General features: G+C 42.9%; 1 protein-coding gene across 1 annotated transcript; it reads right to left on the bottom strand.

Annotated features, from left to right (window-relative positions):
- Positions 1–1,247: 1,247 nt before the first annotated feature.
- pnocb (prepronociceptin b) lies at positions 1,248–13,210 on the bottom strand. Its single transcript, XM_079526150.1, has 3 exons — positions 13,118–13,210; positions 4,267–4,558; positions 1,248–2,125 (listed from the first exon to the last, which is right to left on the bottom strand). The coding sequence occupies exons 2-3, from the start codon at positions 4,402–4,404 to the stop codon at positions 1,514–1,516; spliced, it is 750 nt and encodes a 249-aa protein (XP_079382276.1). The 5' UTR covers positions 4,405–4,558; positions 13,118–13,210; the 3' UTR covers positions 1,248–1,513.
- Between the last annotated feature and the right edge of the window lie 450 nt (positions 13,211–13,660).

Raw genomic sequence — 13,660 nt, 5'->3', positions numbered from 1 at the left:
GGTCCTTGACATGAAAGGGTTTGAGAGCAACTGACTGATCAGGAGGGTTCAGTAACTTCAGTTACGGGCTGAGCCTCTGTCATAATGGTGCTGTATTCCACTTTGGTTGCATGGAAAGGGAGCTACAGTAGCTCAGCATGTTTGTTTCCCTTCAAACACTAGAGGGCACTAGTGATACATTGAGATTGAGAATAGAGGACCTCGTTTCTGCAGCTGCTGAGCTGTCCAAGACTAAGGCTAAACTGCAATTTACAGATTTGTGTGTTAATTTGGTAAATATGTTATTTCATTACCGTAATCAAACCTAGATTTGGTATTGAGATAATGTTTGTTGGGATAATTCTACGATCACAGCTCGGCTATCAAAGTGATTCTAATGCTGTTTCTCAAGTCAATGCTACCCAAATGAAAATCTGATCCACTTGGATATGGGGATTAAAAGTTCTTCTCTCTTGGGCCAAGCAAAAGCATTGTAATTTAGAACTGCTGATTTTGAATGATACATTGACATAGGGAGCCAGTGTATTAGGATTGTGCTGTTGTGCCTGATAGATATATAGACAGATACCCTTCATCAGACATTTAAGAGATTAAATGTGATTTTAAAAAGATAACATTTTCTCTCAACTATCACAGTGAAGTTAGTGAACCCAGAGGGGGTAAAAAATATTATATTGCCACAGCTGCAGTTGTGGATTTGGGGAGTGCAGGGTTGGTGAGCACCTTTGTTGACCTGTCATTTATCCATTATATTTCCTATTTGGTTCCCTCAACCATAAAATGGGATTTTTTTTTATGGTTGCTATAAACCAGAAATGTATAGATTCCAATCTCAGAATTGGCCCATTGCCTCCAGTTTTCTTGTCCTGGATTTGTGGTAAAGTTGGAAATTAAATTATTACATTATTTTCTTTACCGTTTAGTTCATCCCAATTCCCAAAGCTACATTTTGCTGGTTCAGTGGGGGGCTCAGGCATGAGTTGGAAGTCCATTGTCATGAGAGCTACAGTAGACAGAGCTCAGCTAGCAGCCTCTCTCAAGCATGGACTACACTACACAGTGCAAACAACTGCAAGCTAAAACAACACAAGTTCCACTCACACTCATGCTGAAAGTGCATTCATCATGGTCTTGCGCTGACCATGAAATTCACCTCGGTCCAATCAATCTGTTTGAAGATCGATTTGTATTTTTGTCTCAATCTCATTTGGCCCTGATACTGACACAAAAACATTCAATTGCACTTCTCGGATTCTTTTATTTCACAGAATGGGCATGTGAATATGCTCATAAGGAAGGAAATGATCGAAGAACATTCCTTGTTTAACTTCTATACACAGACAAGAGGTGTAGCAAAGATGACATACAGTTATTCTTCATGTGGCATTCTCGCACGATGACAACAAATTTCACAGTTTAAGATTCTTGAGTGAGTTGTTGAAAACAATGGGCTGAGGTAACTGGGCCAGCATTCTGTTAAAAGCAGAACCGGTTTCAACAGGGGAATACACCGTTACAGCTGGTTTAGCTTTCGAAGCGCTGCAGGGCTGGCGCTGAACCTTCCACTGCGGTTGTTCCTCAGTCCCAGGTACTGCCTGAGCAGCTGGTTCACCCGTTTCTGGCTGTTCCATTTGCGGGCAGATTTGCGGACACCTATAAACCCTCCGTAGCGCTTCTGCAAGGGCCTCACCGCACGGTCAACCAATTTCCTGTATCCGTGGCGACCCCTGAGGAAACCACCGAAGCGTTTGGATAAACTGATGGCTTGGGCGTCCTCAGTGTTCCCCTCTGATTGGCTGTCTCTTGAGGCATCCCTCTCCTCCCTGTCTCCCTCCTCCTCCTCCTCGCTGTCTTCAAGCGGACCCAGGAGTAAGGAGTCGTACTGAGCACTGTGTTGCTTCTGGGGTAGCAGATCCCAGTCCTGGTAGTGCTCCACGGCGGCAGACTGTAGCAGTTCATCATCAGAGTCCAGGTCTGGCAGGGTCAACTCGACGCCCTCAACTGTTGCCTTGGAGAGAGCGCCTTCCTCAGGAGCAGAGGGGTACTGCGGCAGGTTGACGGCTCTTCTGCACAGCTCCCAGGTGAGGGAAGAGGAGACCTGGCCCTCACACTCCAACAGACACACCTGTGGGAGGAGAAGAGAGATGGATGTATCATACAATACACCACATCTCTGTGTGTACGTACATATATGTACGGGTGTACATACGTCTGTAATCCACGTAACTCTAGAACCGTTCGCCCATCCGACTTCAAATTCAACACACTCGTTCCACACCACCACAAGGAGTGCAGTGCCCGGCCTTGAGTCGGTCGGATACACAATTGTCCAGAACCGTCAGAAATGGCTCTGGTCAGGCTCTGCCAGTGGACCTAATGAGCCTACCGGTAAAGGTGGTTGCACACTGGACGCGTTTTTCGGAAAACTCAGAAAATCAGAAAAACGCGCTCGGTGTGTGGGGACCTTTACTTCCCACACCTGTACAAATTTCAGGCTCTGCCTGAGCCAATTGATTGCCATGGCAACCCCCACAACTGCCATTTGATTACTTAGTCAGTCCATGCATGCATTCCTGATTACGGTCTCTCCATATGTCCAAATATGGATCAGACTGACGTCATATTACCTACGTCATATGACTGGCCTTGACGTACTCTGGTAACAACGGATTACTGTGCGGGTAATTCCAGCTCGAATGATGGGTACTGCACTAATTTCTTTAATTGGCTAAGCTTAATGATGATATCACTGGCACATTTTCCAATTTGTGCTGTAATGAAAGCCTGTGATGTTGGATTAAGGTGCAAGAAGACGCAAGTAAGAGCCAAGTCCCAGATTGAGGTAGGAAACAAATCCCATTTACTCGTCAAATTTTCCACCAAATGAGATAAACTGTGTTGTTATCGGAAAAACCTGCTCACATCAAAGGGAATTAGAGGAGAGGGATTTCCGCTGTGAATCTATCAGCGGAAATTAATTATACGTCGTAATGAAATGTGTGCACCAAGGGATTCTCCACATCAGATCAATGGGCCAATCTGAAAAGAGTTTATGATGAAGATGCAGAGAGAGAGAGTTAATAAAGAATACCAGAGGAACTAGATACGTGTGTGTGTGTGTGTGTGTGTGTGTGTACTGTGTGTACTGTGTGTGTGTGTGTGTGTGTGTGTGTGTGTGTGTGTGTGTGTGTGTGTGCGTGCGTGCGTGCGTGTGTCTGTGTTTTATGGTAAGAGAGAGACTGAAAGAAAGGGAGCGAGGAGTGTGTGTGTGTGTGTGTGTGTGTCCCATCGCTGCGTGCGTGCGTGCGTGCGCGCGCGCGTGTCTGTGTTTTATGGTAAGAGAGAGACTGAAAGAAAGGGAGCGAGGAGTGTGTGTGTGTGTGTGTGTGTGTGTGTGTGTGTGTTTGTGTGTGTGTGTGTGTGTGTGTGGAATTGCTTGCTGAGTTCCATCTGCGTCTCTGCTGGAAAGTGACGACCGTAATGAGAAGCTGACACAATGTGTCAGTCAGCGGCGTGAGCCTACGCTGATGATACTATGAAGCTGCAGACAATTACATAGTTCTATTACCACTTTCCAAAAGGTCCCAGCTGCCTTTCTCTGCATCATTATCAGCTAAATTAGCCGTCCCATCGCTGTATCCGTGGACGCCCACAGACTATTTTTGCGCAGTGACGTGTCGTTCAGTCTGTTCGGAATGAAGTTTCCCTTACCAAGTCTTAGAATTTTTTAGAATTTTGGTGGGGCTATGCATACTATGGTTGAAGGGGATGCTTTTGAGTCATGGTGCCACATGCTCATTAATATACTGTCTATGCTTCCACACACACGTGTACGCACGCACGCGCGTGCGCACGCACGCACGCACGCACGCACGCACGCACGCACGCACGCACGCACGCACGCACGCACGCACACACACACACACACACACACACACACCCCGTATATATACCCACTACACACCTACACAACAAATGTTCGGTCCGTGTGTGATGCCTGATTGCTTTTTGATTGCTGCTCCAATTAATTTTCAATGGGAGTCACATGGTTTGACCAAACATTTTTGTTTGATGAGGGGGGAGCAATCAGCGATCAAACACAAATGTTTGATCAAACCATGTGACTCCCATTGGAAAAGCATTGTGGTGGCCCAAAAAAACGACCAAACATTGCTTGATTGGTGTTTGGTACGTGTGAATGAGGCCTCAGAAGCAGATCCCAACAACAACCACATGTATACCACATACACACTGGCACACACTTACCAGGGTGCTGAAGCCTTGCTGCAGCTGCTGTTTCTGTAGGAACAGCCCACAGGCCAGGCATTCCCCCTGACAGTCTGTGCGTCCTGGGGAGAAGAGACACGCCAGTAACACTGCCAGGAACCACAGAGGGGTCTTCATCTCTCCAGGCAGGCCCAGACAGGCAGGTCGGAGGCACGGAGATGAGCACTGATGAGCACTGTAGTATCACAGCTGAAGGATTTGGGTCCTTGGTGGAGGAGAGCAGGGCTGAGATGCTTGGTGTCCAAGGAAATAGCACCTATCTGGGTTCAATCTGTAAGGGTAAACAAATCAGTAGGGAGCTTAATGGTTTAGGGGTTTCAGATTTGAGCTTTAGTTATGCTATGCCTCAAACCGTGACATGTACAGCAATGCGTGTGTGTGGAAAGTAGGGCAGGGCAGTTATCCAAACATACATCGAAACTGACATTTGGAACCAATAAGCGACTTAATGTTTATGATAATATTTTTTAAATGTCTTTAAAATGTTCCAATAGAAGCGTCTAAATTGATTTGTCTTGATTAACCACTTCAGCCCTGTATTTTAAGTATTCTTCATTGTACAGTGGTGGCATACAAAAATAGCAAAAATCAAGAAATCGAGGCACAAGTTAGAAAATAACGTGAGACCACACACCAAAACAGTATAGCTGCATGGATGGCAGAGCAATAATTATGAGGTTATTGACTCAAGTCAGAGACGCTGTGAGCTTGCACAGTGCAAGGTTAATATCGATGTGTGTGAGTCTCGGTATGTGTGTGAAATAAAGGCAAGCAATCACCATGTCGCCAACAACTATGAACTGTCACCACTAACGTCTTTAGTCCATTATAGCCTACATAATGAAACAGAAACAGGTCATGTGTGACATGGGATCATTTGGGAAAATTGGCTTTTATAGGAAATCATTTACAATTACAATCATTTGATTGTCTTACATATATGTGTATAGGGATCTTGCTGACTTAGCTGGTTTGTTTTCTTTCCTTAAATTAGCCATCAGCTGAGTTTTAAAATAAACCAGTGAAGCATGAAGGGCCATTCACACTGAGCACTATAACTATAAAAATATAGTTTTAAAAAGTCAAGTGGTTCACACAACTATAAAAAATACAATGGTGAACAATATAGTTATCTTTATAGTTATTGTGCCCAGTGGCGCTTAACTAATGAATATTTGGGACAAACACTGTTTTAATAAATAGCACATTTCGAGACCTCTTGGGCTCTGTCAACAAAGACATGCAAGTTTTGTGTTTTTCTCATAGCTCATTGCTCAGCTTGGCAAATAATCAATGGAACTGAATTTACATTCCAAGAGTTCATGGTGTGGCCTTAGTCCCTGAGCTGCAACCCTTATACCTGGATGTCGATATTGTGACGATGACATTGTATTGTGACAATGTACATTTTCTTTATAATAACAAAATATATATCAGAAATATACAAGCTCGCCAATCAATTTTTTTCTTTTTTGGCTTTCGCCTTTATTTTATATTTCTTATGGAGGGACAGACAGTAGGCTGACAGGAAATGGGGAGAGAGATGGGGGGAAGACATGCAGTAAAGGCCGTCGGGATTGGAAGTCGAACCCGCGGCACACTGCCAGACTGGATTACCAGCCAAGGTGCCTGGACCGCTGAGCCACGGCCCAGGCCGCCAATCAACAAGCTTGCTTGTAAATCGATTATTTTCGCTATATTTGAAAGTGATAGGCTTATGTGGGGAAAAGAAGACAGTAATAATATTGATATATTGATCAGCCTTATTTCAGGGCCAGTATTGTGCAGAATGTTCTCTGCAAAGTGAAGTGTTGTGACCTGCAGAGAATGAGAGCAGAGAGAATGTGTGATGCTGCTCCTGCCGCTGCCTGATCGAGTGCTGTGCAAAGTGAAGCCTATTAATATAACTCATCATAGAGCTGTAATAGTGATATGAATTAGGGCTGTTGTCTCTAATGGGGGAATGGAGAGGTGTCATGAATGTAAGTAGGGGCAGAAAGATTCCACTGTGCTCTCTGACGCACTGCCATCCATTAGGCCACTGTATGTATGAAGCCCCAAAACAGTCCTTTAAGCACTCACTAATGCACACAGAACACAATGGTCTCTCTTCCCCCCTCTCTCTCTCTCTCTGTGCCAGTCTTTCTCTCTTGTACTCTCTTTTTCTTTTATCGCTCTGTTTTCCTGTCTCAGTCCCCCTAAAAATACTTCCATGTCCCTACATCTCTTCCATCCTGTCTCTCAGTCTGTCCTTCCATTTCTTTAATTATAATGTCCTTTATACGTCCTTTTCAGGTTGTATAATGCCTGAAATTAGATTTGTGGTGACGTTTCAGAGTTGTACGTGGGTATTAACTTTTTTCTTTGCGGCCAGAAAGAACATTAACACTAAATAGGTATTTCTTCCCCTTTGGAAGATGAATGACATACTGTCATTCATGGTCAGTTTCTCAGGAAAAAAGGATGAATCCATGGTTGAGCTAACTACCGCTATTTGTGTCTATATAAGTGTGTATAAGGGCTTGTGTCTGTGATTTCTTTCCCGTAATCTCATGTGATTTTTATAATGACTGCACAGTAAAATCCTCAGTGTAAATGTAACTTGTAAGAGTGTTCACACTTCACACTCTAGTTAGATTTACTTTAACGCTATATTATTGTTATAATTATTACGTTCTTTCTAATATGAGCAATATTAGCGTAATGTATTTCCCCTCGTACTACCCACAATTTAATCATAAGGCTACTAGAGAAATAGCATGGAAATATCCTGAACAATGTGACTTCTGCGCAAGGTTATCTACACGTAATATAATATGTAATATGAAACCTATTAAACATGTCCCTATCATGTCACTGACAAGACATTTACTTTGACCAACAAAAAAAAACTGGTTTGGAACGGATGGGCATTACGGGATAAGGGGGAGGTTTAAGGAAGGACAACTGTATACTACGAGAAATGAATCCGTTCTGTTGGACCAGAGATAAACGGCTGTGTGCCTCAGTGGAGAGAAGTAAGCTCACCCCCTGGCGAGACCACAAGACGGTGTGTTTGCTCCGAGCCGTGCCCTTCCTCGCAGGGAAGAATCTGAAAATGACTCATCGCAGAGAATGTGTTTAATCCGATTTTGGCGTGTCTGCCTTCTCGCTCGCCTTCCTGTGGTTGGAGCTGCTGCGATATACCTGATTAGATCACTACATTCACTAGGCAGTAGTAAATGACAGGCTGCTACACGTCTGTTTCATGACCGGGGCCCATTACCTATCCTATTATGGCGTGAGACTTGCTGGTCTGTCATTACCCGGGAGGTCCGGTCCTATTCTCACCCTGCACAGATGATGATACATGTTATTTAGAAACACTTCTGGGGAAAGCTGTCAAGGTCAAGGACGGAGGTAAAGGGCATCAGAGTCATGATGATGATGTGTGTGCAAACGTCTGAGTGCATCACTAGGCAAAGTTCAATATCTTTGTCTGTCTGTCTGTCTGTCTGTCTGTCTGTCTGTCTGTCTGTCTGTCTGTCTGTCTGTCTGTCTGTCTGTCTGTCTGTCTGTCTGTCTGTCTGTCTGTCTGTCTGTCTGTCCAAGTTCTGCTATTAGTTATAGCAGTTGTAGCATAATCACAAACTGAATTTATTGACTCCTAATTTCCTGTATGGATCATCCCCACTCATACGCATACATGCTCACAGTCACTCACACGTGCGTAAATGGCTGGGAAATATGACATCGGCCAATGTTTGATCTATTCTCATATCCTGCTTAGAGGACAATACACACATGCACTCATTGCACTGTCTTGCACCATAGTCTCAAATGTACTCTCTCTCTCTCACACACACGCGCGCGCACACGCACGCACGCACGCACGCACGCACGCACACACGCACACACGCACGCACACACACACACACACACACACACACACACACACACACACACACACACACACACACACACACACACACACACACACACTCCTCATATCCTAAATCAATTAAAGCACAAACACATTTCTAGGAAATTATATCCTATTTGATTTCTTCCCAGGCGGCGCCGTCATATCAGGTCAATTGAGCGTGTCATTATTGTCATTACTATTGTCTCAACCCATTGTACTCACAGGCCTCCTTGATTGAGAAACACATTTACCGCCTCAGTGGAGGCGTTCTACTGAGTGACGTCAATCCAATCATACTTAGTATTATGGGGTGTCCGTCATAGCAGGTGCTTGCCAAAAATCATACCAACGATCATCTCGTTTGGTACCCACATTGCGATTTTCATAATCCATTTATTCAAAAGGCTGTCTAATTATTACTTACAAGTACTGCGATCGGCTGGGTATGTATGTATGTATGTATGTATGTATGTATGTATGTATGTATGTATGTATGTATGTCGGTGTCCTCCAACAGCCAATAAGGGACCACCATTCTTGGTGACGTAAGGTACGTTTCAAGGTTGGTATAAGGTCAATAACGGGTCTAAAGGATTTAGAATAGAAGAGCTCTAGGACTCCGAGCAGCAGTCATACCCAGACAGAGAGCTCTAGTCTATAGGGACTCAGAGCAGCAGTCGTACCCAGACAGCAGCAGTGGTTGCTTGCGCACAAACAAGTAGGCCATGCAAGGCGCAAGTTGGCATCTCGACAGAGTGCATTTCTAGTTCCCTTTTCCCATGGTCACATCAATGTGTTTTCCCTAAGACTTTTATTTTGAAAGTCTTCCTGCCCAAATGTCAGTCTCTGAGACTTATTTTGACTGTTTCCTGCACAAACTTTGACAGTCTGATTGAAATGATCAAGTTCACCTGTGGTGCTGACGCCCAGCATGGTGCTGCAGAACAGCTAGCTCAGAGCTACAGAATAGCAACATTATATATAAAACAGCCTCAGTAGAGGAGCGAGGAACAGCATACACGGAAAGGTTTTGTTTGATATGGAAAGGATGGCCAAACCTTCAAAATGCCATTTGCACATGCCATTTTATTAGCGCCGAGCTGGAAGGGGAAAAAGGTGATCATTTTATTGTTTGTCATTTATCAGTTTATCTTGTACTGTCGAGTTGAGGGATGTTGGGTCTTATTTTTGTAATTTATTGTCTGAGGGTTATTCTTGCTATCTTTTTATATGGCATTTTGATATGGTGGTTTATTTATGCATTGTCTACTTGTATTGGTGATGATCGAAGGCCTATGGAAAACATGCATCTTATTATGTTAATTTGTGTTGAATGTTTGCAAATATGTGATGTGATGTATTTTGTTCTAGTTTCTATGTTGGGTTCCAAAATAAAGATTAAAGTAAAACTCGTCAGGGGTGGTGGTCCCCAGCTAAATAAAAGAGTTGGTACCCAAATAGACCCTTTAACTCTTGAGTGTAAATTGAAAACAAAGGGACCCTTACAGGTCCATTTGGTTTCATTTTACACTCCCAAGAGTTCAATTATCTGCATTACTTAATTTACAAGAAGTCTACACAATTAGAGATTGTAGAAGAATTGTTATTTTGATCAAAGTTTACCTGTAATCTCTCCTATGGTACCACATCAGTACTGCATGGAATTGTGGACAAAGGGTGTGTGTGTGTGTGTGTGTGTGTGTGTGTGTGTGTGTGTGTGTGTGTGTGTGTGTGTGTGTGTGTGTGTGTGTGTGTGTGTGTGTGTGTGTGTGTGTGTGTGTGTGTGTGTGTGTGTGTGTGTGTGTGTGTGTGTGTGTGTGTGTGTGTGTGTGTGTGTGTGTGTGTGTGTGTGTGTGTGTGTGTGTGTGTGTGTGTGTGTGTGTGTGTGTGTGTGAAAATGCAACCGCAAGACTTTAAATCAAAGGTCTAATCTTATATGATTCAGTCATAGCCTTCATCCTTGGGTGAAAAAGCCTCTGGTCAAAGCGTGTCAGCCTGATGCACCAAAAATCATTTATTTTCAGTGAGCAACACCGTTGTGGAAGGGAGGTATGCTTAATCCATTAAAATGGGGAAACATCTGTGTAATTTTAGATTTTATGCGCTGCTATAAAGGTGACCGTGATGCGCATGCATAAAGTGAGTGGCAAATCGAGTGGCAAAGGAAGTGAGATATGTTGTTTAATGCAATCAGATAGGACTTTTCTGTTTGGATGTATAGGCTGTCTGTCAAGGCCAGAAAGTCAGTTTTTCACACTGAGTTTGAGCTTGTAGAGCTGATATGATTGAAAAATATTGAATGTGTGCAAATCTTTAAATATATACATTTTTAACCAAACATGTTTTACTCAAATCTTTACTTCTGGGCATCCCTGGAACAAAATATTTCAAGATTTCGGGTCCTTGACATGAAAACGTTTTGAGCACCACTGAAACATTTGTTTTTCAGAGAACTGTTGTATAACTGGCCTGAGGTCTTAATGGGTAAAGTAAATAACACGCCAACATTGTCAAAAACAAGAGACTTTCAGGAGTGCAGAGGAACCCCCTAGAGGCTGTATTGGTCAGTGTTGTACGTCACCAGCTAGGGCTGATCCAGGAATACCGCTGTGTATATACAGTATTATACACTTGAGGGCTCACTGGGTAAAAACATACTCAGTCGACACTCATGAACATAATACTGTATTGTACTGACATCTGCTCCATTACCGATAATTGTACTGACATCTGCTCCATTACCGATAAGCAATTCTGAATTGTAAAGACTTCTTGAATGTCATGGATACCGTATGTCATCAACTCGAGCATGAGTTAATGACTGTTTATGACAACGCCTCTATGACTGAGCAAAGAGGTATAGGTAGGTATGATATGCACCTTATATCTGCATCAATGCAGTTAAAACTATAGAATTTAATTATGGGGCATTTTTGTGTGTAAGTAATCCTAACAGCCCTTTTTGTCGATTACTGGAAGGCTGCACTTCAAGCTAATTAAGGTTTTGCAGAACAGAGATGAAAGTCCAGCCATGGCCTGCACCACTAACCCAGGGTGCAGTACTTAGTTTAGACAGTTTTTGGTTTAGGCCTCTCACGGGGCAGCACCTAAACCTAACCTTAACCTATGTCTAACCAATGACTAGTCTAAACTAAGTATGCACCCCCCTAACCCATGCAAACTGTTGCTGATGCCGCTGGTCTACAGACTCTGCAGTGTTAGCTAGCTGACACCATGTCATCAGTGATCTAGAGTCTGTTATTGACAGTTGACACCTCAACAAATCCATTGGACATGCAGCTCCAAGGAAAGCAATCCCTATCCACTTCAGGGAGACTAGGCACCATCTTCTATAAGCGTGTATGTGAATGATAAAATTGTGGAAGGGAAACAAATAATCAAAAATAATTATATTTGCATGGGTGTAATGGTCTTGAAAGCAGTGTGTGTGATTACTTTTTGCTATTCTTATACACCAGTAATCCCACGGGTGAGTCACAGCCTGTGCTTAAACAAGACAAAAGCAGACTTCAGTGCTACAAGAATTCACAAATTATTATCAACAATTAAGGGGAGAAATACCTATCGGAGGACGTGATTATACTGTAGGTCATCAGCCAATTCAATATAGGAGGTTCATAATTTAAATGCAAACAAATTAAATTTAAAATCTTTGTAGTTAGTGATTAGGAGAATAAACAACCAACAATTATTTAAAAAACTTGATTGCAATTGAATGTTTAATTTAATCTAATCGAAGGGATATTAAAAGTTTTCCATCATATGACATTTTCAAAGAATAAAACCCTGACCACTGGGTTACTGAAACACATTGTGAATTATTCAATAGCCTACTTTCAATATTTGAAGATGCAACACAAATATTGACAAACTATCCTGAGATAAAACTGTATTTCATTCTTCATTAAAACATTGCCATGGTGTTGAATCATTATCTATTAATTACACAGCCATGGCTCACTTTTAACCCCCATCTGCGTGTCTAACTGACTGTTCTATTCTCTTTCCAGATAAGGAGAACAGATTGTGCACATTCATTACCATTATCATTACAATCACCATTAGCATGCTTTATAGAGTAATAAATGTTCTCAGTGGACTGGATTCGGTTATTAAGTTTATTCCGATACTGCCTTCTCGGGCAAGATACAGTGGAGCCGCTTCTGTAGTGAATGAAACAGCGTTTGTCACAAATTATTTTAAGAATACTTCTTCTCTATGTACTCCCCCAGGCAGTTCCCAATAATGTAATGCATAGGTTGTGATGCTCCTAGACGTTTATTGAGTTCACTTATTTGACATATTGCGTCAGGTTCAGGCTAACGTTACCTATTTGCGACAGTGAACATTAAATCTCCCTAGTTCTGTTTTTCACTTCTTATACCGGTATTTATTTTTATGCCTGGCTATGTAAAGCACCTTGAATTGCTTTTGCGTATGAAATGTGCTATAACTAAACATCCCTTGCCAAATTGTCCTTGCTGATCAAAAACATCCACTTTCAATATTAGACTGCTTATGATAGCAGAGCTGAGGAAAGGAGAAATAAGTCATGGAAAAATAAGCCAAGGTACTCCAGGTGAGAAGAGTAATCCTTCAAAGTACATAAGATATAGTGGATATCCTAAAACCACAGCAATCCCCAGGGAACCATTACAATTACATTCACGTGCACATAACAGGGACCATGAGTCCTTAACACGCAGACAATGAACTGTGACAAACTCTCCCCTCATCCCCGAACAAGAGCCTTTTCCATCTCTGCCTCATTTGCAGCTAACATACTTCATGAAACTGAAACATTTGTTCCCACGTGAACTCAATGCACAGGTAGAGACTGATAGAGGCAGAACAAAAGAAAAGCAATGAAATGAGATAACACAGACCGTGGTCGCTCTCCCTTACCTGTATGGTGTTCTCTCTGACAGGTTCCTTTTCCCTGGAAGAGAGTTCAGTGGCTCGACTGTTATCCTTAGGCTAGGAGTTTCAACTACTGAGTATGAGACTCCTCTGAGGCTCTTTATAATGGCACACCCCTTCCCTCCAGGCTCAACTCCCTCACCCCTCCCCCTGTATATCCCCCATTCACATACCTATAGGGGGGAGCTAGTTACTGAAGGGGTGGGTTACGGGTAAAAGGGGTTGTGCGTAACAGGGTCTGTTACGCACAAACCGGACAGACTATACATCCCCTGGTCCGATGGTGACGTACTTCCTACGCCACCACTTTCATCTTCATTGAGCCAACTAATGGAGCTCTAAAAATATGCATCATCATCCATGTCCCAGAGGTCCAGCATCATGTTTATTCCCTCATGAAACCAACAACCTAACCATGCAACCAAGGTAAAGTAATGACTAAGAAAGAGGGCTGAAATGAGCCATAGAATCTAGACACTCCTGCCAGGTGCAAGTGAGAATACAATGCTGCATCAACCATCGCTGGCC

Source organism: Electrona antarctica (genome assembly GCF_951216825.1).
Source record: "Electrona antarctica genome assembly, chromosome: 17".
Lineage (NCBI taxonomy): Eukaryota > Metazoa > Chordata > Actinopteri > Myctophiformes > Myctophidae > Electrona > Electrona antarctica.
Note: the sequence above shows the minus strand (reverse complement) of the source record. Positions and strands in the feature narration are given on the sequence as shown.

Bases quoted from the DNA above. Each gene is read 5' to 3' on its own strand.
- pnocb (XM_079526150.1), bottom strand. From the start codon at position 4,404: ATGAAGACCCCTCTGTGGTTCCTGGCAGTGTTACTGGCGTGTCTCTTC. The intron at 2,126-4,266 runs GTAAGTGTGTGC...CTCCTCCCACAG, and splicing joins AGCAAGGCTTCAGCACCCTG to GTGTGTCTGTTGGAGTGTGA.